This window comes from Saccopteryx bilineata, chromosome 10 (genome assembly GCF_036850765.1).
Source record: "Saccopteryx bilineata isolate mSacBil1 chromosome 10, mSacBil1_pri_phased_curated, whole genome shotgun sequence".
Lineage (NCBI taxonomy): Eukaryota > Metazoa > Chordata > Mammalia > Chiroptera > Emballonuridae > Saccopteryx > Saccopteryx bilineata.
In genome coordinates this window covers 18,392,439-18,420,184 of record NC_089499.1, presented here as the reverse complement: position 1 = coordinate 18,420,184, position 27,746 = coordinate 18,392,439, and the positions used below count along the sequence as shown (strand labels likewise).

Sequence of the window (27,746 nt, the reverse complement as noted above, 5' to 3'; positions counted from 1 at the left end):
CCTTGTTGTGCCCACACCTGGGTAGAACCATGGTCCAGTATTCTACATCGGTCCTCACCATGGTTGTAGAGACAAGTCCTAGAATTCTGCAGAAAGCTTTCTTCTGTAATAATTAAACAACTACAAAGTACAGACAATAAAATGAATTTATTTAAAAAGAAGACTACAAAGTTTGACATGGAGAGAGAGAAAAAAAAGACCCACAGGATATCAATTGATAAATACAAAAATGATTTGCTATAAACAATGTAAAAATACATTTCCCAGTCCCCAAACAAAACATAGTTTAAGTATGTTTAAGTACTACAATTGTAAAATTTTTATATTGTAAGTGCATTTCCCTTATATTTTTAAAAAGCCATTCTAAACAGTTTATTTGTATAAAATATAGCAAATTAAATTTATCATAAAATTTAATAAAAATTACTTTAAATTTGAGTTTACTGAGTCTGTCCTTTTCTGTACACAACAGTGGTTTTGGTCCCAAGTTCTCACTGAACTTTTATTTACCACAATGGTCTTTTTACTCCTAATTTCTCCAGGAATAGAAGAGGTAGGCTAATCAGTCATGGGTCCCATAGAAAACAATGTAAAGAAAGGTTCTAGACTGACTGAAAATACCAGCAAATAATTATCTTTCTGAAAAGGCAAGGATTACGTGGCTAGTTAAGAGGCCCACTTCCACACCAAGGAAACAGATGGAAGTGAAACCTCACAACAACCAGAGCTTAAGCTCAATACCAGCTACATATGTGAGGCCATTGAGGACACGGCCGTCAAACTCAACTAAACCAATGCACAGGTGGGAACCCTGAGGTAGCCCAGATGGCTTGCTGTGAACCCAGCTGGGTCTGCATATTTAAAACGGCAATGGTACAGTAGTTGGATGTGAAATACCAGAACTTGCCTACCATATACTGGTTATTTTTGAAGCAGTCTTTATTCTTGAACCCAAGACCCAGGCTATTTCTCCTCTCTTAGATGGCACACCCAGTAACGACAACATCCACGATTGGCTTCATTATCTCCCAAGCAAGTAACGGTGACATCACCACTAGCACTAGCATCCACACTCTAATACAAATAGATAAGGTCCTGAGTCACTAAGACAGGACAGAAGCTGTAACTGGCCATTATGACCAAGTTTTGAGAACCACTTCAGCCACATTTATGCAGCTGAAACCTATCGACAACACACAAAAGGGAGATGAAAAGTTAAAAGGGGGGGGGGTCATTAAACTGCCACACTGGAAACGTGATTCCACTTTTTCAAATAGAAAACCTCACACGCCTAGCCCGGGAGACCTCCACCAAACTCCTGAAGGACCTGATACTTGGGCTCATTGCCTTAACTCCAAATTCTTGGGTCAAACATCTAAGAGGAAGACAAGAAAGGTCTAGTTTGTGAACCACAGCCTGCCAACAACAGACAATTCTTCCAAATGACCAGAACTGGTCCTGAAGTGTCTCTTGAGAACGGTTTGAATACTCCTTATACCATCAACAGTACTAACCTGGGCAGGATTCTCTAGATATTCATGTTCTTAAGAAGGTCTCCTCCAAAGAGAAACTAGAGTGATACCTCAGTGGAAAAAAAAACCCCTAAGGATCCTGCTAACACCGTGCAATGAAAAGGGCCCAAGTGTCTGGACCACCAAAAGACAATTGCCACCAAGAAAGAGTCAGAGGCATGGTTCACCTTGCCTCTCTCCTGACGATGAAAAAGTGTATGGACCATCCTGGTAAGGAGACAGAAAAACGAGCATCTCAGAGATAAAAAACCCCAAAGGCTGGGATTTTAAAAAGAAGACTGGCTCTGAAGAAAACATTTAAGAGGCCCTGCAGAGGTGTATTCATTTCACTAGAAATAATTATGTGCCAACAGAAGGAACCATTTTATCACCCACCCCAGGGGCTCACCTCTGCAAACCATTGGTAAGTAGCTGAAACTCCTTTTATAATTTCACTGTATTGCACAAAAAGTTTATTTCTGTTATCTTTGGTCTTTAGATGTGATATCAGTTTCTTCCATTTTTCTATGTGTTACGTAAAAATTTTTTTTTTCAACTTGATACCAACAACAACCTAAGTACAGTATAAATACAGTTTGCAGGTGTTGCTTTTTTACATATAACATACCAACATTTCCCAACATTTTCTATTAGGCTATAGAAGAATTAATAATAATTAAAATGTTATAGGATAACTTTAAGGCTGAAGAAGAGACCGTAAAGCCTGGTTATTATATTTTAAGAAAAAACCTACATCAACATTTTAAATATTGAATTTAACATCTTAAATATACATTCCACTGTATCTAACCGTCAAAAAATAAACTCATCGCTAAGCAAATAAACTTAAAAATGAAACTGTTTCTAAATGGATGAACTTAATCATGCTGTTTAGATAGCTATAAGGCATAATTTCAAAGCTAAGCCTACTAACAATGACAGAATAATTTATCAGCAGTTGAGCTGTGATTTAAAGAAACAACTGCCCCCAGCTCCAAAAAGGTAAAAAATAAATTCCATAGATATAAGTTTCAAATGTTATAAAAAACAAACAAACAAAAAAAACATCTGAACGGACACACTGTCCAATGTTGATAAAACTGCCTTCTGGCCCCTCCCCTCGCTCTTCAACAGAGTGGTTTAGCAATTACACAGATTGTACGAATGCTCCTGCCCCGCTCAGGCACCGTGTGGTCTCTGCCCTATGTAACACCTGCTCTCTCGAGTCTTTAAGCGTTCAGTGGTTCCCTGCAGGCCTCTGTCGTAGGGGTCGTCTCAGGTTTTCTCCGCTGGGACTCCTGTCGTTTTTCATAGGCCATAACGAAAAAGTCAGAGAGGAACGCAAAACTTGCTAGAAATCCAAACACCTGAGGAGGAAAAAGTGGCAACGTTTAGATGAGGAATTTTAGAACATAATCTCACATTTCCTCCTTCGCTTTGAGAGTGTTTCATACAAGCAAGATGATTCACTAATTTTATCTTGACTTTAGTGGTAAAGAAATGTTTATTGGCCTGACCTGTGGTGGCGCAGTGGATAAAGCGTCGACCTGGAAATGCTGAGGTCGCCGGTTCGAAACCCTGGGCTTGCCTGGTCAAGGCACATATGGGAGTTGATGCTGCCAGCTCCTCCCCACCAGCTCTCTCTCTCTCTCTCTCTCTCTCCCTCTCTGTCTCTCTCTCTCCCTTTCTCTCTCCTCTCTAAAATGAATAAATAAAAAAAAAAAAAGAAAAGAAATGTTTATTAAGGTCATCACAAAAATGGAAAGAAGTTACAAAAACAAAATTCCAGAATAATGGTTTTTAGCCAAAGTCTCACAAAGAACAAATAACCCTGTCTTATAAGTGCGTGTTCATGTGTGGGGTGCCAAGATAGGAAACCAAGGTTAACATATGAAAAACAAAATCCTACAAAATGATAAAAATACAGCATTATTAGCAATGGTTAGACTGACCCAACGATGACATAAGGGACATATGTGAGTGAGCAGCTGAGCCTGGGTGAAAATGGAAAAAGTTATTAATATCAAAAACAGAAATTCTATTTTGAAGATACCTTTAGGTTCAATTATCTAAAAAAAATACTTTCCAAAAAAAACACAACTTTCCAGTTCATTGTCACACTCTAACGACACATGATGCCACTATTTACTTCCTCTTCCTTAAATCACTTCCTCATTATTGTACATCAGCATTCCGAGAATTCTGTCAAGAGACAGAAGACCTTGGTTCACATTTAGTTTCTTCACTAGCAAAACCCTCAGGGAAATGGGAGCCAAAGTGCTCTATGAAGAGAGAGACTTGACGGAGGCCATGGCTAACGTCCCTCCCAACTCCAACACCCCAGGCGGATCAAGGTCCGCTGAGGCCCCAGGCTCAGAAGAAAATATTGGGCCCTTTAAATAAAAGAGAAAAAGAGGGGGAAAAATACATGTTAACTATATTTTTAAATAAATAAAACATATTATGTACTATTAATGTTAAAATGCACATATGAAACCAAACTTGCTGTCATTTGAAAAAAGTGTCAAGTTGGGGTTTTGCAGGGCTTAGTGCACACGCCCAGTGTGCCCGCCATTAAATCAGCCTCTGCTAACACCCCACTGCCAAGGTTTTTTAACATTTTGTTGTCATTTGCTGCAGTCTCTTCACACCCAACCCCTCCACCCTAAAGAATATGGCATTCTGCCTCAATTCACTGAAAACCAAACTGAGCTTCAAATTAATTCATTCACCTCAGTGTCCCCAACCCAGCCAACCTAAATTTAATTATCAATCCCACCCCCCCAAAACCCAAGTCCTCTTCTCCTCTGATGATATCTACCCCCTTAATGGACTGGCTGAGTCAATACTTTAAAGGTAGACCAGATGTCAGTCAACCTTGTGTGTGTCACCATCTCTAATCACTTCAGAGTTCTAGACCCCTGGGCCGCGGACCGGTACTAGGCCATGGGCCATTTGGTACCGGTCCGCAGAGAAAGAATAAATAACTTACATTATTTCTACTTTATTTATATTTAAGTCTGAACGATGTTTTCTTTTTAAAAAATGACCAGATTCCCTCTGTTACATCCGTCTAAGACTCACTCTTGACACTTGTCTTGGTCACGTGATACATTTATCCGTCCCACCCTAAAGGCTGGTCCGTGAAAATATTTTCTGACATTAAACCGGTCCGTGGCCCAAAAAAGGTTGGGGACCACTGCTCTAGACTATGCAGGGCCCTCCTCTATGCCACATAATCCAGAGCGATGATCTTACAGCTCTTTTGATCATGTACTTCACAAAAATTTTTCTTTTTTTTTTAATGGGCTCCCTCATTTAATTCTAGAAAATTTTTCATAATTTAAATAGCTGCAGAAGGTAATTTCCAGCATATTATAAATAATGAGTTTTTAAAGTGCCAGTCACTCTTAAATATATCCAATGAAATCTAAATACTGTAATAATCTAACACATCTAACTAAAGCACACAAATAAGCTCTTTTTAAATAATAGCTGGGGATTTTATGCCATACTTTTTTCCCCCTAAACCAGTGATTTTCAACTGGTATGTCACAAGAATTTTTGAAACATGTAATACCTGACTACTTAGTCAGGGGCACTGACCTCTTAGATTGTCAAAGAGGCCCTGGCCAGTTGGCTCAGCGGTAGAGCGTCGGCCTGGCGTGCGGGGGACCCGGGTTCGATTCCTGGCCAGGGCACATAGGAGAAGCGCCCATTTGCTTCTCCACCCCCATCCCCTCCTTCCTCTCTGTCTCTCTCTTCCCCTCCCGCAGCCAAGGCTCCATTGGAGCAAAAATGGCCCGGGCGCTGGGGATGGCTCCTTGGCCTCTGCCCCAGGCGCTAGAGTGGCTCTGGTCGCAACAGAGCGATGCCCCGGAGGGGCAGAGCGTCGCCCCTGGTGGGCATGCCGGGTGGATCCCGGTAGGGCACGTGCAGGAGTCTGTCTGACTGTCTCTCCCCGTTTCCAGCTTCAGAAAAATACAAAAAAAAAATTAAATTAAAAAAAAAAAAAGATTGTCAAAAACAATGACAACAGCCAACAACAGCTGTCCAGTGTGAATGAATCAAAATTATACCTTTTTTTTGTCAGATAGGCAAAAAATATATATTTTTTGATGTGCCATAGAATTCTAGTAAGCAATTTATAAGTGTTATGAAATAAAAAAGGTTGAAAATTGCTGCCCTAAACTCAACTTTTCTTCAACTTCCATTTCACTTCCTCTATGGGATTTTATAATAAGATATTTCCATACTTGACAATATATTCCTGACAATCCTATATTCCTCTGCAATAAAAATATGTATATAAACTGAAATTAACCATAAGGTTCTATTAAAACTTTTGGTTTTCTCTTCAATTGTTTCATGTATCCATGGCTAAATATTACTTGTTGCTAGAATGAGTCACAGTTCAACATTAATTTCTGTTTTGGTTTTACAAATGTAAGTGCTAAGAAACGGCAAATTCTTTTAAGTTGTTTTGTCATAAAAAGTAATTTTAATGATCTATTTAGCTGACAACTCAATGGTAGCTTCAGTTTTGTCATGAATAAAGTATTAATTGGAAACCAGCTGGCTTGTAAGAAAATGTGTTATCCAGTTGTTAGTTGTTCGTATTCCAAACACCGGGGCTGATTCAGGTCTATGATCCTTGATTTGCAATTCTGAAATCCCAAAATGCTCAGTGTTCATGATTTCCTTGGCTCAAAATCCGCAGGCATGAGGTAGAACTATTTATAGTCTCTACCTGTCTCTTTTACTGTGAATGCTCATATGCCACAGAAGTATTAATATGCTGGGTTACAGGATGCTGCCACGCCCTCTGAAGGTATTGTGTACCAAAGTTTACATACAGTACTGCCTTTTTTTCTTTTTTGCGAGAGAAACAGAGCAACAGATAGGGACAGACAGGAAGGGAGAGAGATGAGAAGCATCAATTCTTTGTTGTGGCACCTTAGTTGTTCATTGATTGCTTTCTCATATGTGCCTTGGGGGCTACAGTGAAATGAATGACCCCTTGCTCAAGCCAGAGACTTTGGGCTTTAAGCCAGTGACCGTTGGGTCATGTCTATGATTCCACACTTGAGCCAGCAACCCTGCACTCAAGCTGGTGAGCCCGCGCTCAAACCAGTGACCTCGGGGTTTCGAACCCGGGGCCTCCACGTCCTAGGCTGATGCTCTATCCACTGTGCCACCACCTGGTCAGGCCAGTATTGGCTTTCTAAAATCCAAAATATTCTGAATTCTAAAAAAAATATCTGCTGCCCCCCCTAAGTATTTCAGATAAAAACATTTACTTATTTCTTTATTAAGCTCAATTTCTGGGTCATTTCTCCTGTGTATTCTCGACACCTAGAAGAGCACCTGGCACACAGGTTTCTGTTGATATGAAAAGTAGAAAAATATAAAATAATAAAGTCAATTCTACAATTTTCATTAGCAATAACAGGTTCACATGTGAAATAAATGGGTTCTTGTTAACAAAACTCAAATTCTAAAACTAGGTTCTAGGTTTTTCAGGCTATCCTATTTAAAGGTATCATGTGATTTTAGGTCTTCTATTCAAAATTAAAATAAAAAATAAGTTAAAAGACAAACTAGTCTCTCATACCGTATAGCTTGTCAAGTACTTTCAGAAGTCTCTATTTCTAATGAAACAGAAATAAGCGAAGATAAAAATACGAGGTACTTACAGTTGCAGCGATTTCAGCCGGGGTCCTGTCGTGTGTAGAAACGAAAATGATGGACGCCAACAAAAGCAGACACCCTATCCCCAGAGTAATATAAAAATCCTATACACGTATATAAAACACATAAGGAACACGGTTTGGTTAGGATGCTGAAAACAAATAGTTCAGTTTTTCTCTTAAAAAACTTTAGTGACTTATATTTATAATTTTCTCTTCACACCACCTATATTTCTATACTTTTGACTTCTAACTTTTCAGTAAGCCTGGCATTCAACAAATGCTCCATAAAGGAACACTGCCCACCCTTTGGACAGGGCATATTCAGAGAATACATTACTAAGTAATCTTGTCATAAAACAGTTCCCCAAAAGGTCGTGTGTGTATTTTTCTTTTTTTTTTTTTGTATTTTTCTGAAGCTGGAAACGGGGAGAGACAGTCAGACAGACTCCCGCATGCGCTCAACCGGGATCCACCCAGCACGCCCACCAGAGGCAATGCTCTGCCCACCAGGGGGCGATGCTCTGCCCCTCCCAGGCGTTGCTCTGCCGCGACCAGAGCCACTCTAGCTCCTGGGGCAGAGGCCAAGGAGCCATCCCCAGCGCCCGGGCCATCTTTGCTCCAATGGAGCCTTGGCTGCGGGAGGGTAAGAGACAGAGAGAAAGGGGGTGGGGGGTTGGAGAAGCAAATGGGCGCTTCTCCTATGTGCCCTGGCCAGGAATCGAACCCGGGTCCCCCGCACGCCAGGCCCGACGCTCTACCGCTAAGCAACCGGCCAGGGCCTATTTTTCTAGGACATATTAAAATGATCATAGCCAAAGGATTTATTAAACCCTATCTTCCTTTCAGCAAAAAAAAAAAAAAAAGAAAAAAAAGAAAAAGTCATTTTTATTTCCTTTCAACATATTTTGTTGGCCTCTCTCAAAGTGCTTCAGGGCTTTGAAAGCACTTTGGAAAAGAGAGAATCAAAAGAACCAACCATCATTAACCAAAGAAAATTATGCCAGTAGTATGTTTTTTAGCCACTGAAACTTTCTGTAATAACATATTGCTTTCAATTGTTCCAAGTAGATAATCTAAAGTGAGATCGTATGATGAGCATGATCGATGAGTATGATGAGTAGATACGATCGTATGATCGTATCTACTAGCATAAAAGCTTCCATATGTCATCGTAATGCAGCTTTCAATGAGGACATTCCCCATGGGTTTCCAAGTGCTCCCTCAGGCATTACCTAAGGCTTTCTCTCACATGCCAGCTGCAAACTGCCTGACTCGCATCCTTATTCAGAGGAGAAACTGGTAAATCACAGCCACTCCAAAGAGTTTTAAGTTGGATACTTTGAGTTTTCTGAAATGCAATCTCCACCAAACCTAATATCGATAAAACTATTCAATATAGAATTCCTAGACTACTGTCAATTGTTCTTTTAACATTTATAAAAAATTTAAGGTCTTCTCTTTGCTTCTAAGAGGTGTTTTTCTGCAGTACTTTGTTTTTTCTCTTTCTTTAAATATTTCTTTTTTTAACTTTTTTTCCCTTATGTTATTGATTTGAGAGAGAGAGAGAGAGAGAGAGAGAGAGAGGAAGGGAGAGAGAGACAGAGACAGGAACGTTGATCTGTTCCTGTCTGTGCCCTGACTGGGATCAAACTGGCAACCTCTGTGCTTTGGGATGATGCTCTAACCAACCGAGCTATCCAGCCAGGGCAGCCTGAATATTATTTCAAATCTACTACATACATATATAAAACTCTACTCAACTAATATTGAGATTATATTCAAGGAAGTATTTAAACAAGACAGTGGGCCCTGGCCGGTTGGCTCAGTGGTAGAGCGTTGGCCTGGTGTGCAGGAGTCCCAGGTTCAATTCCTGGCCAGGGCACACAGGAGAAGCACCCATCTGCTTCTCCACCCCTCCCCCTTTCCTTCCTTTCTGTCTCTCTCTCTTCCCCTCCCGCAACCAAGGCTCCATTGGAGCAAAGCTGGCCTGGGCCTCAAGGGTGGCTCTATGGCCTCTGCCTCAGGTGCTAGAATGGCTCTGGTTGCAACAGAGCATCACCCCAGATGGGCAGAGCATCACCCCCTGGTAGGCATGCTGGGTGGATCCCAGTCAGGCGCATGCAGGAGTCTGTCTGCCTCCCCATTTCCGGCTTCAGAAAAATACAAAAAAAAACAACAAAAAACAAAATAAATAAATAAATAAACAAACAAGAGAGTCATTTTGAGACAGAATAATGTACTATTCAATAAACATGGGTTCTAGAGTCAGACTGAGTTCAAATTCCATTACACTACTTCCCAGCTGTTTGAGTTAGTTACTTAACATCTGTGTGCCTTTGTCTCTTCATTTGCAAATGGAGGTAATAATAGTATTTTCTTCATAAAATGATTCAAAAGATTAGTGTTAATCCATGGAAAGGGGTTAGGTCAGTGCCAGGCACATAGTAAATGTCCTCTAGGCTATTGTTGTTATTTTTGGCTATTATTATTCTTGATAGAATAGAAAAGATTCTTTTTTATAACAGATTTTCCTTCTACTCTAGACACTACCACCACACACTCAAAACATTTTCTCTAAAACAGAAAACCTAACTTACACAGAAATATATTTAAAATTTAAAACCATTAATATGCACACAGCAAAAGTGATTTTTAAACCACTGAAAACAAACATTAAATTTCTATGTGGTTAGGTAAAAATCAGAATATATATATGATACAAATATTTTAAATTTTAAAAATAACCTATTAACAGAACCAAAAGAAATATGATAAAATATTTATCAGAGCTGTTTTAAGATAAAATAATTGAATTATTTCTTTTATTCCCCAGTACTTTTAAATCAGTATTTTCTCAAAAATAACTTTAAAAAAAGTATTTCCATTGATTTGAGAGGGGGGTAGGGATACGAGAGGGAAAGAGAGAAAAGCATCAACTCATTGTTCTACTTAGTGGTCTCCTCATCGGTTGCTTCTTCTATCAGGGATCAAACCCGCAATCTCAGCGCACCAGAACGATCCTCCATACACTGAACCATCCTGCCAAGGCCTTGAAAACAACCTTTTAAATAAGTTTAATGTAGTAAATATTTTAAATTTTGTTTAGTTCTTAATCAGACCATTACACTAACTGGAAAATATTAAAATACTGTTTCTTTTCAAAAAGATTAATGTGCTTAAGCACTCCTGAGACAGCATTAAAGTAAAACATAACATTTCTAAAAAGTCTTCTGAACAGTGATACTGTTTTTCTGTTAAGTGATAAGAAATGAAAAAAATAGTTTTGAGGCCCTGGCTGGTTGGCTTAGTGGTAGAGCGTCGGCCTGGTGTGCAGAAGTCCCGGGTTCGATTCCCGGCCAGGGCGCACAGGAGAAGTGCCCATCTGCTTCTCCACCCCTCCCCCTCTCCTTCCTCTCTGTCTCTCTCTTCCCCTACAGCATCGAGGCTCCATTGGAGCAAAGATGGCCCGGGTGCTGGGGATGGCTCCTTGGCCTCTGCCCCAGGCGCTAGAGTGGCTCTGGTCGTGGCAGAGCGACGCCCTGAAGGGGCAGAGCATTGCCCCCTGGTGGGCAGAGCGTTGCCCCTGGTGGGCGTGCCGGGTGGATCCTGGTCGGGCGCATGCGGGAGTCTGTCTGACTGTCTTTCCCCGTTTCCAGCTTCAGAAAAATACAAAAAAAAGAAAAAAAAAGAAAAAAAATAGTTTTGACTTTTAATATTTGAAATATAGATTTATACAAACAATAAATCAATCAGCTCAGCTATTAGTGAACTTTTCCCCTGTCCAAATCTTACCACATCTATAAAAAAGGGAAGACTTTTCAAAATTATACCTTTCATAAACCAAAATTCTAAGGTGTTCTCTGCATCCTCTCGTTAATATGTACAGTATTTCATAAAAGAATGGGTGCCGTTATCAGTCATACAGAGATTCCTGAAATGATATTTGCAGTGACAGCATCTAAAGTTGCTAGGGCCTTGGTTCTAACGATTCCGCTTAGTCACATGATTGAATGTAGGGTGTAAGAATTTTACTGGGGTCAAATCGCAGTTACTTTTTTTTTTTTTATTTTAGGAGGAAAAGGGGGCCGCACGGCGCGCGACTCCCGAGCCGGCTCGGGCGGCCCGGGGCCACGCGGGGCCAACGCGGGAGGTGTGGACGCGTGCCACGGGAAGGCGCAGCGAGCGTGGACGGACGCCGCGGCCCCCCTCTCCCCCCCCCCCCCCAGGCCCCCGGCCCCGGCGGGCGGGCGAGGGAGGAAGGAAGGAAGAGAAGGAACTACAAACCCTTGTGTCGAGGGCTGACTTTCAATAGATCGCAGCGAGGGAGCTGCTCTGCTACGTACGAAACCCCGACCCAGAAGCAGGTCGTCTACGAATGGTTTAGCACCAGGTTCCCCACGAACGTGCGTTGCGTGACGGGCGAGGGGGCGGCCGAATTGCAGTTACTTTTACCCTAGTTGTGAACCATCCTGAACCTGTTTTCTCAAAAGCAAAATGGAGCACTGAGGTGTGAGGACTGGAAACCACACCATAAAACTACCTGACCCACCTGACCAGGTGGTGGCGCAGTGGATAGAGCGTCGGACTGGGATGCGGAAGACCCAGGTTCGAGACCCCGAGGTCGCCAGCTTGAGCGTGGGTTCATCTGGTTTGAGCAAAAGCCCACCAACTTGAACCCAGGGTCACTGGACCCAGCAAGGGGTTACTTAGTCTGCTGAAGGCCCGCGGTCAAAGCACATATGAGAAAGCAATCAATGAACAACTAAGGTGTTGCAACGCTCAACAAAAAACTAATGATTGATGCTTCTCATCTCTCTTCGTTCCTGTCTGTCTGTCCCTGTCTATCCCTTTCTCTGACTCACTGTCTCTGTAAAAAATAAAATAAAAAACAAAAAAGAGTCTGTCTCTGCCTCCCCACTTAAAAAAAAATAATAATAATTAAAAAAAAAACAAAAAAAAAAACTACCTGACCCACAGCACACAGACTGTAGATATTATCAGCTGAGATCATCCCAAGGATTGTGTGTATGAGCTCATCAGAGGCTTGCTGGATTTGATTCAGATTCTACCTGTTTTCAAAAGTTATTTTTTTAACTGTTTGGCATCAACTTTAAAATTTTTTTTTTAAACTAAAATAACCTTTTAAAAGGAAGTAATAGATTCCTACAGCACAAAATTTAAGAGATACATAAAGTTATATACTAAAAAAGTAAATATTTTAGGTTTATAATCACTATACGACCCAATGCTTGCTTCTCATTAATTTGAACAAAAACACAATCTTACTGCTTTGTATTTATCCTATTTATTAACTCTTGATCTGAAGAGTTAAAAATTTATCCTAATTTTTATCGTTTCCCTCAGAGATGTGAATTCTTTCATATTCAACCCTGATTTGTACAATTAATTCTTGACAAACCACAACTAGTAATTCAAATGCTATTGAAGAAGTAAATTACCCAATTCCTTCTTCCTTAAATGCAGTATCTATATGAAAATAAGCTTATCTGTCACCTCATAAATCCTTATACTCAAATAAAAACACAGGGTCAGCAGTCTAAGTCTTTAGAAAGTTATGCAACTCTAATAAATGCCTTCTTAATTCACTTATAGACAACTGTTTTTTCATAATAAAATAAAATAGGTAGAATTACATGCTCTTTTCTTTATAAGCTCCAGAAATATAGCACGTTAGGTTCATTCCTCTATCTCTAGTGTCCAGCGTAATGATTAGCATCTAATAAGTACACAATGAATAACTGTAGGACCAATGAGTGGCACTGAAATATGAGAAATCAAAAGTGACAAACCCTTAGTTTTTAAAAATATTGATAGTGAATTAGATTAAACCACCAATAATTTGTAAACTATGGGTAGTGTTTGTCACTTTCATTCTCTCACACTTTCCCCTTCTATCCTCTCATTTGGCAGGGAAAACTGAGTTGCTTAAACGCAGAACTAGAACAACTCTTTTCATGTTACTGAGGTTTTTTTGTTTGTTTGTTTGTTTTATTCGTTTTAGAGAGGAGAGGGAGAGACAGAGAGAGAGAGAGAGAGAGAGAGAGAGAGAGAGGAGAGACAGAGAGAGAGAAGGGGGGGAGGAGCTGGAAGCATCAACTCCCATATGTGCCTTGATCAGGCAAGCCCAGGGTTTCAAACAGGCGACCTCAGCATTTCCAGGTCGACCCTTTATCCACTGCGCCACCAAAGGTCAGGCTCATGTTACTGAGTTTTAAAGGCGTTACTTCTTTGGCCTGACTGGTGGTGGCACAGTGTACAGAGCACTGATCTGGGACCCTGGTCCTTAAGTTCAAACCCCGACGTCACCAGTTTAAGCACGGGCTCATTCGGCTTGAGTGTGGTGTTGCTGGCTTGAGCATGGGATCATTGACATGATCCTATGGTCTCTGCAAGGTTGTTGGCTTGGGTAAGGGGTCACTGGCTTGACTGCAGTCCCCTGATCAAGGAACATGTGAGAAGCAATCAATGAACAACTAAAGTGCCACAACTACAAATTGGTGTTTCTCGTCTCTCTCCCTTTCTCTCTCTCTCTCTCATTTAAAAAAAATACAAACTACTTTGAACAATAAAACTATACACTCTTCCAAATAGCTTTGTTCTTCACATAGGGATTATGGTTTTTCATACTTACCGAGTCCTTGACTTTTGCGGCACCGACTTTGTCATAAACTGGAGTGCAGTACACAATCAGCACCAGCAGGCTCAGAAGAAAGGCACTGGTGCTCATAAATTCAAAGAAGTAAAGTCCTCCACACAAAGTGCACTGTGATACCACTTCTTCACAGATGAAGGCCAGCAGAGACAGCAACTAAGAAAGGAACAAAGCATTTTACTTCAGTTTTTCAGAGAAACCTACAGTATTCAGAAAATACCATCTGTTCATTCAAATATTTAGAAAGTGAGACCATGGCAAACATGCTTACTGAATGGCTGATCAGAGAACTTAAGAGTCTGGTTGCTTTGAAAGGAAGATGGGTCCACAAATAATCTCCTACCATGGGCTGGAGAGTAGGGGGGATATAGGGTGTTGTTACAGAAGCACACAGAAGAGCCATTGGACTTGGGGGGATCAGGCAAGGCTTTCTGAAGGAAAGTTGAGACCTGAAGGAGAGTAGAGTCAATACGGGGGGTTAAAGACAGCAAAAGAAGTTCCAGGCAGCGAAGCAGTACATACAAAGACTTGGAGGTGAGAGAGCACGACGCCCCCCGGCCCCAGTGCAAACACACATATATCCCACCACCCGTAACTGAACTGTGGAAGCGAGTTGGGTCACCATCGTTAGTGTCCAGTTTGAAGGAAGGGGCTAGCTGCACAAAAATGATTCAATGAGAGACTAGAGACGTAAGCAGAGGCCAGATCTAAATGTCCCCTTTAACTTGTTTAAGGACTCTGGATTTTAAGGGTTTTAAAGCAAGGGTTCATGCTTTTAGTAGTTCTCACTAGCTACAACATGGAGATGGGACCAGAGGAAGGGCAAAACTTTGGGCAGACATCTAGTGGGGAAGCTGATGTATGAATCAGGGAAATGGAGCACCCAGGGTCGCCAGCAATGGAGAAGAGTGACTAATCCCTGAAAGATGCAGAAAAGCCTTCATCAAAGTCACTGATGAATAACACCAGACTAGGAAACAAGATGATACATACATACTGAAACATTTTAACTTAATACAAAATGACACTGCACGTTTTTTCACCATCATTTGAAGCAGGCCTTGTCTTTGAGTTGAGCCTACAAAACTGGCCTTCCACCCTGTGCTTTCTGCATTAACCCCTGTCGTCATTTGTGACCACCACTTCCAGACCCAGGTCATCTGAAGTGGAGCAAGATCTTAGACGCTGATAATCACAGTAGGAATCCTTCTAGATCGGGACTGGTTCTACCAGCTTTTTCGCAGTTGCCTTGCTCTTACTTAATTCCACAGCAAATATTTTAGAAACTTATTTTTCAGTCTTTCCAAAGCATTCGGTTAAGTTTTCATAGAAGCAATGCCTTTCACACTCAATTTTAGTTGGTGTAATATTTAACTAAGTGACCTTAAAAAGTATAATTAGTATAAATCAGTATGGGAAAAACACAAGTCAACTGATGGTTAAAAGTAAAGAGACTGACCAGGCGGTGGCTCAGTGGATAGAGCGTCAGACTGGGACACTGAAGATCCAGGTTCAAACACCCATGGTTGCCAGCTTGAGTGAGGGCTGATCTGGCTTGAATGCAGGCTCACCAGCTTGGTTGCCAGCTTGCGCGTGGAATCATAGACATGACCCCATGGTCACTGGCTTGAGCCCAAAGATCGCTGGCTTGAAGCCCAAGGTCACTGACTTGAGCAAACAGTCACTAGCTCAGCTAGAGCCTGCCCCCCACCATCAAGGCACATATGAGAAAGCAATCAGTAAACAATTAAGGTGCCACAACTATGAGTTGATGCTTCTCATCTCTCTCCCTTCCTGTGTGCCTGTCTCTCTCTCTCTCACTAAAAAAAAAAAAAAAAAAAAAAAAAAAAAGTAAAGAATATTCCAGAGGGGCCTACTGGCTGTAGCTGTCTGTGATAGACGGGCATGGGTCAGAATGACTTCTCGCACTGAATGGAGAACGGCTAACTCCGGCTGATGTGGCAACTTGGTTAAATGGAAGTGGGTGTTAACAGAGCTCTCACTTTTGTATATGTGGTATTAACATACTGATGTTTCTCGGCAGAAAGAAGAGTTTTGTTTTTCCTTTATAAGGCAAGGGAGTTGGTGTTGGTCAAAAAAGTTTTTAAATATGACATATATGTTTGCTCGCTTGTAGTTTGCATTGGGTGTGGGGGCCAGGCTGTAAGCAGGCAGGATGGTTATAGCCTAAGGCTTAGTCCCCCACACCCTTGACTGTTGTGTGATGCGGGGTGGTACACTCTCATGAGGAATCCCATTATGCCTCAGATAAGTGACTTTGTATCAGAGACTTCCTTGTTTGTATACTGGATTAAAGGTTTTGATTTCTACACTATAAAGTGGGGCAGATTGGGAGCTTGTGCTTTCTCAGTTCCTGAGATTAGCATTAGAGGTGAGAGCAGAAAAAGGCCACATGGAGGAGGACAGGAGAAGCAGCCAAGATGGCAGAATACTGAAGGAGAAGCCAGTTTGTGCAGAGTTTGTGCAGGGAGAAGGAAGGAGATGGGGAACAGAGGTGAATAAGGCTAGTGAGCTAGAAACCTTTGATTCTAGGAAACTCGGATAAGTCAGTAGCACTGAATGAGTGGGTTTTGGAGCCCAGTGAGTGTTTTTACTTGCCTACCAGGTGCAAGCTAGGATTAAAGATGATGGCCCACTAGTTCTTGGCTCCATTGTTTCATTACCAACTGTCCAAATCTAATGTGAACCTGCATGGGCCAGGCGGCTGTGATGGTGGCCGTGGCTACTGGCTTTACAGTCGGGAAGAGGATAAACTAGGTTTTAACTATGCTGTGCATGAGGGTCTGTGGAACAGTTAGGTGGAGATGTCAAGGAGGTCTAGGGCTCAGGGGAGAGGTCGGAGGTGGATCAAGATGTGAGTCAGCCAGTGAGACCACCCGCAATAAGGAAACTTGGCCTTCTGCAGGACTCTGAAGAACCCCAAGACTTATGGGATATGCAGAGGGGGAGACACCAGCAAAGGACAATTAGGAGCAGCAGCCCAAGGGGTAGTAGACCAAGAAAAAAGTGTATCTGCACAGAGAAAGTGTATGCTACTTAGGGGTCAGGGAAGAAGAAAACTGAAACACATTATTAGACTGGGCTGCAAGAAGGCCGCTGATGGCATCAGCCAGACAATTTCAGAGTAGTCAACATGAGGAAGCTTTGATTATAGTGCTGCATACTGAGGAGTAAGAGGAAGACAAGGCAGTGGGACAGAGACGGCACAGGCAGGAAGTGTGCTTTCAAAGAGTGGCCAGATAGGGTAGTAGTGGATGAGGTCAAAGAGAAGGGAATGGCAAGATGGGAGGGAACTGGGCGTGTTTAGGCAGAAACCGGGAAGATGGGTGTGTCTAAAGACAGGAATTAAAAACGAGGACTCAGGCTCCTCTTCTCTAGAAATACGAGGGAAGAAAGTGAAGCAAGTTTCACTTGGGTAGTTCGTGTGGGTTTTGTGGAAGCTGAGGGAGTTTCCTTCTGAGCATTAAAACTATCAAAATAACTGATGACCCAAGTAGATGCCTGTCAGGGAATGCCATCTTACCTAAGTCAAGCTAGTAGGAGCAACCAGATATATTAAGACTGCTAAGATTGTTACCAAGATCAACAGGTACAAGTGCCACGAACCTAGCAACTGTATTTCTGCATTCTGCACCCAACCAAGAGAAACAAAAATGTATATTCAGGCAAAAATCTGTGCATGAGTGTTCATAACAATTTTACTCATAATGGCCCCAACCTGGAAACAATCCAGGTGTCCTTCAGTGTGTAAGCAAACTATGGTGGGGACATCCATACCAAGGAGTACCAGTTAGCAATAAAAGGGAACAAACTTGACACATGCAACAACCTAGATGAATCTGCAGCGCATTATCCAAAGTGAAAGAAGTCCACTTTCAAATGGTTATAGACTACACGATTCTGTTTATACAGCATTCCTCAGAAAACACACTATAGAGATGGAGAACAAATTCGTGGTGCCCAGGGGAGAGAGGAACAGTGTGTCTATACAGCAGAAGCATGAGGGAACCCTGTGGAGATGGAGCAATTCTGTATCTGGACCGTGGTAGTGATCATAGGAAGCTACACATATGATAAAGCTGCATAGGAGTAACACACACGTGTACACATACACATGCACACATGCGTATGCATATATATATATTTACAAGTTGCTATAAATCTATAATTACTTCAAAATAAAATTTTTTTAAAAGGTCAAATCTAAATTGGTATCTAAGCCTCTAAGGGATTCCCCCCCTTCCTACTGAGCAATATAAAATTCATATTCATATTCCCCACAATGAAAAAGAATCTGTATATGAAAATAGATCCTACTGCTATGATTTCCTATTAGTGAAGCATAAAAAGCCGTCCAGCATATCTGAAACAGCCTCCTTCAGACTGACAGTAGGTGAGGCATTCCCAATCATTAAACCACAGGCTGTAACATGGCAGGCACACCAAAACAAACGCCAGAAGCTCATTGTGGGAAGGTACTTCCCTAGTCTCCTGAAATTATAGTTACAGAATGAGTGTTTGCATAGCTAGAGTATAATAAAATACTAATATTCCATTTGCCTTACTAGGAGGTTCTCGAAGTTAGCAAATACATCTCGGTTGTATAAAAGTCATTAACCATGAGAAGATATCAGCCTAAAACTCTAATAGTAGAAGCATTCTTATTACAAGAATTAGATTATCAGGAACACGCATCTGTGTAGGTTATATGACAAAAACAATTCTTATCTGGAGTAGAAATACAGACTGCTTATCTACTCTCAGTAGGAAAAGAGCAGGATCCAACTTGACCAGATGAATCAATGTCAAGGCATTGTTAAGTCCTGTTCCAAACTTATGAACAGGAACCATTCTTTCTAACCTTAAGCCTCAGCAGTATTAAGAGGCACGTTCTGCATGGGCATCCTAAGAGACTGCAGGCGTACACATTCAAATTTGGGCATTTACTAGTTACTATTCCCAGTTAAACGCCAAGAAATTAGTACTATAAGCTATATTTTGGCATGACATTTTCTCTTGACTCCCCATTTCTGATGCTATTAAGCTTCCTTTATTTTTAAAAATATTTCTTGATTTTAGAGAGAAGGGAAGGGAAAAAGAGAAAACGAAACATTGGTTTGCTGATTCACTTATGTATGTATTTATTGTGTGTTTTTTGTGTGTTTTTTTAGCAGGAGAGACAGAGGGACAGATAGAGACAGGAAGGAAGAGAGATGAGAAGCATCAATTTTTCATTGCAGCACCTTAGTTCATTTATTGCTTTCTTATATGTGCCTTGACTTGGGGACTACAGCAGAATGAGTGACCCCTTGCTCAAGCCAGTGATCCTCGGCTTCATGCCAACGACCTTAGGCTTCAAGCCAACGACCTTGGGCTTCAAGCCAGCAACCTTTGGGCTCAAGCCAGCGACCACGGGGTCTGTCTATGATCCCATGCTCAAGCCAGCAACCCCTTGCTCAAACTGGTGAGCCCATGCTCAAGCTTGTGGGCCCATGCTCAAGCCAGATGTGCCCGCTCATGCTGGCGACCTCGGGGTTTCCAACCTGGATCCTCAGTGTCCCAGGTGACGCTCTATCCACTGTGCCACTGCCTGGTCAGGCTGCACTCATTGGTTGATTTCATATGTGCCCTGACCGGAGATTGAACCCACAACCTTGGCATATCAAGATGACACTCTAACTAACCAAGCTACCTGCTCAGGTCTATTAAGCTTCCTATATAACAGGGGTCGGGAACCTATGGCTTGCAAGCCAGATGTGGCTCTTTTGATGGCTGCATCTGCCTCACAGACAAATCTTTAATAAAAAAATAGTAACGTTAAAAATATAAAACATTCTCATGTATTACAATCCATTCATTTCCTACCGCTCATGTTCATGGTTGCGGGTGGCTGGAGCCAATCACAGCTGTCCTCCGGGACAACACCAAATTTTTATTGGATAATGTGTAATGTATATGGATCGTTGTATGGCTCTCATGGAATTACATTTTAAAATATGTGGCATTCACGGCTATCTCAGCCAAAAAGGTTCCCGACACCTGCTATATAACCTCCCACAGCACACTATACAGTCTGTAGTACAAAATAAAGTGTTCATTTCACAATATGTACAAATAACGAATCATTATGTTGTATACCTGAAACTAATATAATACTATATTTCAATTATACCTCAGTAAAAATAAATAAAAAATGCAGTGTATTTGAGTATTAAGTATGCAGCCCTATTATACATAGGAACACATAATGACAGAGCAATAAGACCAATGTACAAAACACCATATATTTTGTTCCTCATAATTGAGCCCTCATTTTATCTAAATTCAAAAAATCTTTTTTTTTTTTTTTTTTCATTTTTCTGAAGCTGGAAACAGGGAGAGACAGTCAGACAGACTCCCGCATGCGCCCGACCGGGATCCACCCGGCACGCCCACCAGAGGCGACGCTCTGCCCACCAGGGGGCGATGCTCTGCCCATCCTGGGCGTCGCCATATTGCGACCAGAGCCACTCTAACGCCTGAGGCAGAGGCCACAGAGCCATCCCCAGCGCCCGTGCCATCTTTGCTCCAATGGAGCCTCGGCTGCGGGAGGGGAAGAGAGAGACAGAGAGGAAAGTGCGGCGGAGGGGTGGAGAAGCAAATGGGCGCTTCTCCTATGTGCCCTGGCCGGGAATCGAACCTGGGTCCTCCGCACGCTAGGCCGACGCTCTACCGCTGAGCCAACCGGCCAGGGCTAAATTCAAAAAATCTTTAAGAAAATGTTCAGATCTACTTGGACTAAGAATAACTGAAAAAGGACAGGTGGAAAAGCAAGACTCAGACCACAGCCAAGAGACACACAGGATATGGACAGAGGACAATCCCGGGGAGGGACAAACAAGAACAGATGCATGAAGGCAAGAACTTGCGCAGTAAGCACCAAAGGGAAAAGAAGGCAACTGACCTAACTGGAAGTGGAATGATGAGAAAAATGGTTAAGGTGTTGGGCATGGCTATGTGAAGACCGTGCCAGGGAAAATGGACTTCTAGATGAAGACAACAGGGACCGCCTGCTCGGTTTAGTCGGGGAGAAGACAAAAGGAACTGAGAACTGGGTGGGGCCTGAAGGAATATCACAGCTCACGAGTAGGAGGAAAAGAGCAAGGAATTACAGACAAGCAAGGCCCTGGAAGTTTAACACTTCTTAGGGTTTTCTTTGAAAAGCAGGTCAACATACTTCAAGCAGCGATACTGGGGTCTATGACAGTGTGACGCGCACAGTGTGTCTTATTTTATTTTAATCATATTTTTAGTCAATTGTTTTTTTTGGTAAGCAGACACTTTTTTTAATTATTATTAAAAACATGTCAAAGTTAAGGGAAGGAAGAATTTCAAGAAATGGTAGTCACTAGCACTAAATACCAAAGTGGTTAAGGAGAGGAAAAAGAGACAAGGTCACTGAATTGGGTAAGAAAATAATGGTGAATGTAACCCAGAAGTTAAAAGGCTCAATTATCATTACCTGGTGAACAGTTTTGTTCTCAGTAGCATGAAGATACCATACGAAGTTCTGCTTACTAAATATGAAGCTAACGACAGGATGCCCGTTGCTGCTCCTTCAAATGACATAAAATTTTGCCCAAATATAGTTAAAGGAATTATCAAGCTTTGGGAGTTGGAAGAGCCTTTGAGGGCATATAGTCTTCCACCCTCATGTTTACAAATGCTGGAATTAATCTCTGACAAGCTAAGTCCCAAGTGAGCCAGGCACACACAAGAACACAGGTCTCCTGACTCCCACTATGTACTTGTTGCCCCATAAACCACCATTTATTAAGTTCATTTTATGACTATGTACGTTTGGTAGGTTTTCCTGTAAGATTGAGGATACTACCATAGTTTTGTTTCCCCTTTTTGCTGTTAAGTCATACATTAAAACCAACTTGCTAGGGTGAACACATCTGGGAAATCTTAGTGACTAAAAGATGGTCTTACACTTCTAGTGATTTGAACATTCAGATAATTACTACCCCGTATCTCTCTCTCCATTTCAATTTCACTACCTTTTCTGAAACTTCAGTCTTTTTTAAAATTAAGTCATTGTATTAAATACAAATTCTCCATCATTTGTCTTTAACAATCTGGAATTTTTTTTTTTTTTTTGTATTTTTCTGAAGCTGGAAACGGGGAAAGACAGTCAGACAGGCTCCTGCATGCGCCCGACCGGGATCCACCCGGCACGCCCACCAGGGGCGACGCTCTGCCCACCAGGGGGCGATGCTCTGCCCCTCCGGGGCGTCGCTCTGCTGCGACCAGAGCTACTCTAGCGCCTGGGGCAGAGGCCAAGGAGCCATCCCCAGCGCCCGGGCCATCTTTGCTCCAATGGAGCCTTGGCTGCGGGAGGGGAAGAGAGAGACAGAGAGGAAGGAGGGGCGGGGGTGGAGAAGCAAATGGGCGCTTCTCCTATGTGCCCCGGCCAAGAATCGAACCCGGGTCCCCCGCACGCCAGGCCAACACTCTACCGCTGAGCCAACCGGCCAGGGCCAACAGTCTGGAATTTTTTTAAAAATCCTTCCTTCCTTTGCGCCCTGGCCGGTTGGCTCAGCAGTTGAGCGTCGGCCTAGCGTGCGGAGGACCCGGGTTCGATTCCCGGCCAGGGCACACAGGAGAAGCGCACATTTGCTTCTCCACCCCTCCGCCGCGCCTTCCTCTCTGTCTCTCTCTTCCCCTCCCGCAGCCAAGGCTCCATTGGAGCAAAGATGGCCCGGGCGCTGGGGATGGCTCTGTGGCCTCTGCCCCAGGCGCTAGAGTGGCTCTGGTCGCAACATGGCGACGCCCAGGATGGGCAGAGCATCGCCCCCTGGTGGGCAGAGCCTCGCCCCTGGTGGGCGTGCCGGGTGAATCCCGGTCGGGCGCATGAGGGAGTCTGTCTGACTGTCTCTTCCTGTTTCCAGCTTCAGAAAAATTAAAAAAAAATAAAATAAAAAAAAATCCTTCCTTCCCTTCTTTCTTTATTGAATTTAAAATTTATTGGGGTGGCACTGTAAAAGAAAGTCTTTTAAAAAATTTTATTGATTAGTTTTATTTTATTTTATTTTATTTTATAGAGAGAGGGACGGACAGGGAAGGACAGGAAGGGAGATGAGAAGCATCAACTCATAGTTGTGGCACTTTAGTTGTTCAGTGATTGCTTTTTCATATGTGCCTTGACAGTGTGGGGGGGCTCCAGCTGAGCCAGTGACCCCTTGCTCAAGCCAGCCACCTTGGACTTCAAGCCAGTGACCATGGGGTCATGTCTATTATCCCACGCTCCAGCCAATGACCCTGAGCTCAAGCCAGCGATTGCAGGGTTTCCAACCTAGATTCTCAGTGTCTCAGACTCTATCTACTGTGCCACCACCAGGTCAGGCTTTATTTATTTATTTTAGAGAGAGAGGGGAGGGAGCAAAAGAGTGAGAGAGAGAAACACCGATTTGTTCCACTCATTTATATATTCACTGGTTGATTCTTGTATGTGCCCTGACTGGGGATCCAACCCGCAGCCTTGGCGTACTGGGACAGTGCTTCAACCAACTGCTACCTGGCCAGGGCAAAATATTTCTTATAAAAAGAACTTCTTAATGTTTCCCATTAATTATAAGCTTCCGTCTACAAAATTATATTACCTTGTGAATTAATGAACTTGTAGTCATATGTAAAATTCAAGTAAACAACCCTATCAGCTTGAAGTTAGATTAGGCTCCCCTTGCCTTAGGCAAACATTTACTCTCACAAAGGTTCAAAGATAAAATTTGTTGACATTATGGATCTTCCTCAAGGTAAAAATTGAGCATTTTAATTTAGTACAAATCACTTTTCACATTTAAATAATGAAAAGAGTACCAATATAAGATAAATTGCTTCTAAGTGATTTGTTTTGTGGCACTTGTACAGTAACATTATTTATAATCTAATAAATTGAAATCACTGGTGAATTCCAAATCAAACTGCTTGAAGAATCATTATAATCACAGTACTGTGTGGCCATCAAGACATTTAACTGGAACCCTAGACATATGTCACCTTTTTGCAGAGAATATAATGCATACTTAGATCACTGCACAGCTTACTAGCAAGGAATTTTAGGTTGCCAAAATGCCAATTCACCCCTTAAAATAAAAACAAATGCACTCACAAGTAACAATAACAACAACAATTTTTAAAAAACCAATTCAACAATTTCATAAATTGAAATACATGGGCATAAGAACCAATCTAAGGATAAAATAAACTGATAATAAACTGAATGCATAAATTTAGGACTGCAATGACTCCTAAATTGAATTCCTACCTGAATCTTTATTTCTTCTTCAGCTCGGGAAGGGTAGATGGTGGTTAGAAAATGCTTATACCTTGAACAAGCCTTTGACAAAATTAAGGTCATACCTGAATGGTAGACACAGATATACAAGTCCAACTCAAGAGTTACTTACATACATATAACTCAAGAGCTAGTTCCACTCTTCTACCTGTAATATCCCCTTCTGTGTCTGCAGGCTCTGCTCCCCTTGGTGTTCAGTTCTGTACCAGCAGGCCCCACAGAGCCTCAGAGATTTGTCAAAACCTTAGCGAGTGGAAAGAATCTCAGAGAAATCCAATTCAACCTCCTAGGACTCTTAAGAATTTCCTAAGTACAGTTTCCGGCTTTTAAGTTTTAGAGCAAGTTTCCATTCTCTTTGAGAATCTGGTAACATGTATGGATGGGTTCAGAACACAGAAGTGTACTATATTTTGAATAAAATGTCATGGGGCCTACAGTTCCCTTGATAAAGTACCTACTCTTCTGATCATGAATTTTTTTTATTACAGTGGTTTCTTTATTGAAGCTCTGAAATTCTATTTCATTCTTAAAAAATAAGTCATCTAAAGTAAAACAACCTAAAGGCAGAATTTGTGTTAAGGCAAAGAAGACTTTGTGCTCCAGGCTGGATGACAGTTTTAATTTACTTGGAACTTTCTGGGTAACTCCTGTAATATACTGTTGGGAACAAATAAGACATTATTAAGACAAACAAAGCAGGAACAAAAAGCCAACCATCTTTATGGCAAATCCAACTCCCCCTCTTCTGTGCATCCAAGTAAAATCTACCACCAAAATTTCTAGTTGTATTTCAGTCTGAAGATAAACAACTATAGTTTATTAAACTATAAATTAGGTAATGACATATCTTTCTTTAGCTTTGCTATTCTTGATTAGGAATAAAAATAATAATAAAATAAAAGCAACTCAAAATAGATTTAATGGGCAACTGATAAATATTGCTGATGTCTTTTCAGCAGCCAGAATGCTTCAGATTCATGTTAGTGCCTTTCTGTTTTAAAGAGTTCGAGTAGAAACATTTTAGCTCTACTTCAGATAAACAGCTGAAATCTAAAAGTCATGTGAGAGCTGACCAGAGGAAGAGCTGAAGGAAGCGCTTCTGGGGAGAGGTATAGATGATGCAAAGAAAAAGGGAACCCCTACTGCTTGATAAGAACCTAAAGGTTGCCAGTATGGAACTACCTAAAAGGAGGGTGAAGAGAGAGACAGCGCCAGCCTCTCGTGGGATCATAGGCCATATTGTCACTTGCCTCCAAGTGATTTCCCAATCATTCCCAGATGTGAGTTTAGTGGCTTACAAGTAGTGCCAGTTTCCTGACTGCTGTTTTTCTCTCCAATATAAATAGGCCATCTGAGTTCTAAGAATGTAAGATCTGGTTATCTGTGTTCTAAGAATTTAAGTTCTTCCCAATAAACCTATTTTTTTTTTCTACAGAGACAGAGAGAGAGAGTCAGAGAGAGGGATAGATAGGGACAGATAGGAACTGAGAGAGATGAGAAGCATCAATCATCAGTTTTTCATTGCAACACCTTAGTTGTTCATTGACTGCTTTCTCATATGTGCCTTAACCGCGGTTCTTCAGCAGACCAAGTAACCCCTTGCTCAAGCCAGCGACCTTGGGTCCAAGCTGGTGAGCTTTGCTCGAACCAAATGAGCCCGTGCTCAAGCTAGCGACCTCGGGGTCTCGAACCTGGGTCCTCTGCTCTATCCACTGTGCCACCGTCAGGCCCAAAGAAACCTATTTTGACTTGAGATGGTTTTAAAAAATAACTCAAACTAAGCAGTCTGATTTTTTGTCTTGCAGAAAATGTTGCTCATCGTTGAATAAAATAGAATATAGAAAATGTGTGTAAACTGAATTAAAATTTAAATCTTATGGATTTTTTTTTTTTACTTTTTACTTATTGATTTTTAGGGAGGGGGGGGAGAAGTCAGAAGCATCAACTAGTAATTGTATGTGCCTTTACTGGGCGAGCCTAGAGTTCGAACTTGCAACCTCAGAGTTCCAGGTCAATGCTTTATCCTCTATCATAGGTGTTTTGATATTTTCACTTAGAGGCTTAAGGTACCTTCACTGCCTACAGTAAACTAAAACTCAATGAGCCCCAGATGGGTAGTTCAGTTGGTTAGAGCTTTATCCCAGATACTCCAAAATTGTAGGTTCCATCCCCCATCAGGGCACACACAAGAATCAACCAATGAATGCATAAATAAGCGCAACAACAAATGTTTCTTTCTCTTTCTCTTTCCCTTGCCATCTCTCTCCCTTCCTTTCTCTCTAAAAATCAATGAATAGAACAATAAATTTCTTCGACAAATAAAATAAAATTCAGTGAAATTGAAAATACCGTGCCCTAGTTCTGCTACCTGCACTCAAATACAAACAAACTGTCCTTTTGACTTTGTACTTCATACACATGTGTTACCCATTCAGGAATAGTTATCTTCCAATCAATATAAAACTTTTGGGAAACATTCCATTGAACATACACATCTCCATGACAGTGAGTAGTAAGTATATCGGAAGACTTTGTCCACCAAATTAAACTGCCCCCCCCCATGGGCTCACACCAGGAAAACCGCAAGAACCACAGAAAGATAAACAAAAAAGTACATTGTAGTCTAAATACAGGCACTTTGGGAGTTAATGCAGAGTAAGAGCGGGAGGAAAGACGAAGGAGGCTACAGAGGAGTAAATGAAATAAGCCTGTCACTTGGGTCTACTCCGACGCATTTCCTGGACCCGCCTAACATGCTCGGTGGCCCTCCATTGCCACCGACGGCGACCCGGAGAGAGACCCGGGGAAGAGGAGCCACCTCACGGGAGAGCGTGGGGGCTGGAGGGTAATGTCCCCTCCCCAGGCGGAGAAGGAAGGAACTGGCAGTGTGGAAACGCCGCTTCCTGAACAACCACGTTGAAGAGAGGTGGATCGGCAGCCTCCCGAGCCCACAGGCCCATGGCCCGGGGACCGGACCCCACCCCTCCCCGGCCGGCTCTCCAGCCGCGGCCATGGCCACGGACTCACCAGCTGCAAGACTTTGAGCGCACGCCGATGCCGCTTGAGCCGGCCCGGGTTGAAGCAGGCGGTGAGGCTGCCCCTGGCGCCCCTGGCAGGGCCCGGATCCTCCTCGGTGGTGGGGCTGTACACTCCGTTCTCCATCGCCCAGAGCCCGAGGAGACGGCGATCGCAGCGGCGGCGATGCGGTGCGGACACCAGAAGTCCCCGAGCGAGCGGGGCTGTCACTTCCTGGGCCTCAGCCGTGACATCCGGTGACTCCGCCCCGCCCCGCCCTGCCTCCGATCTAGCCACACCCCTTTCCCTGCCCGGCCCCCGGTGACCCCTAGACCCTACCCACCCATCGCACTCCTTGTAAAGAAAGATCTGGGTAGAGCGTGGTCTGCGCTGGCGCAGTGGACAAAGCATGGACCTGGAACGCTCACCTTGCGGAGTGGAAACTCAGCCTGATCAGGGCACAGTCGAGAAGCAGCTACACTTGAGTTGATGCT

General features: G+C 42.5%; 1 protein-coding gene and 1 long non-coding RNA gene across 2 annotated transcripts in view; one reads left to right on the top strand and one right to left on the bottom strand.

Moving 5' to 3' along the window:
• Positions 1 to 27,746, top strand: part of LOC136314345 (uncharacterized) — a 251,799-nt gene that overhangs the window by 220,863 nt on the left and 3,190 nt on the right. The gene's annotated exons all lie outside the window — the stretch shown is intronic.
• On the bottom strand, positions 129 to 27,491 carry CMTM6 (CKLF like MARVEL transmembrane domain containing 6). Its single transcript, XM_066245072.1, has 4 exons — positions 27,265 to 27,491; positions 13,857 to 14,033; positions 7,208 to 7,306; positions 129 to 2,878 (listed from the first exon to the last, which is right to left on the bottom strand). The coding sequence occupies exons 1-4, from the start codon at positions 27,397 to 27,399 to the stop codon at positions 2,741 to 2,743; spliced, it is 549 nt and encodes a 182-aa protein (XP_066101169.1). The 5' UTR covers positions 27,400 to 27,491; the 3' UTR covers positions 129 to 2,740.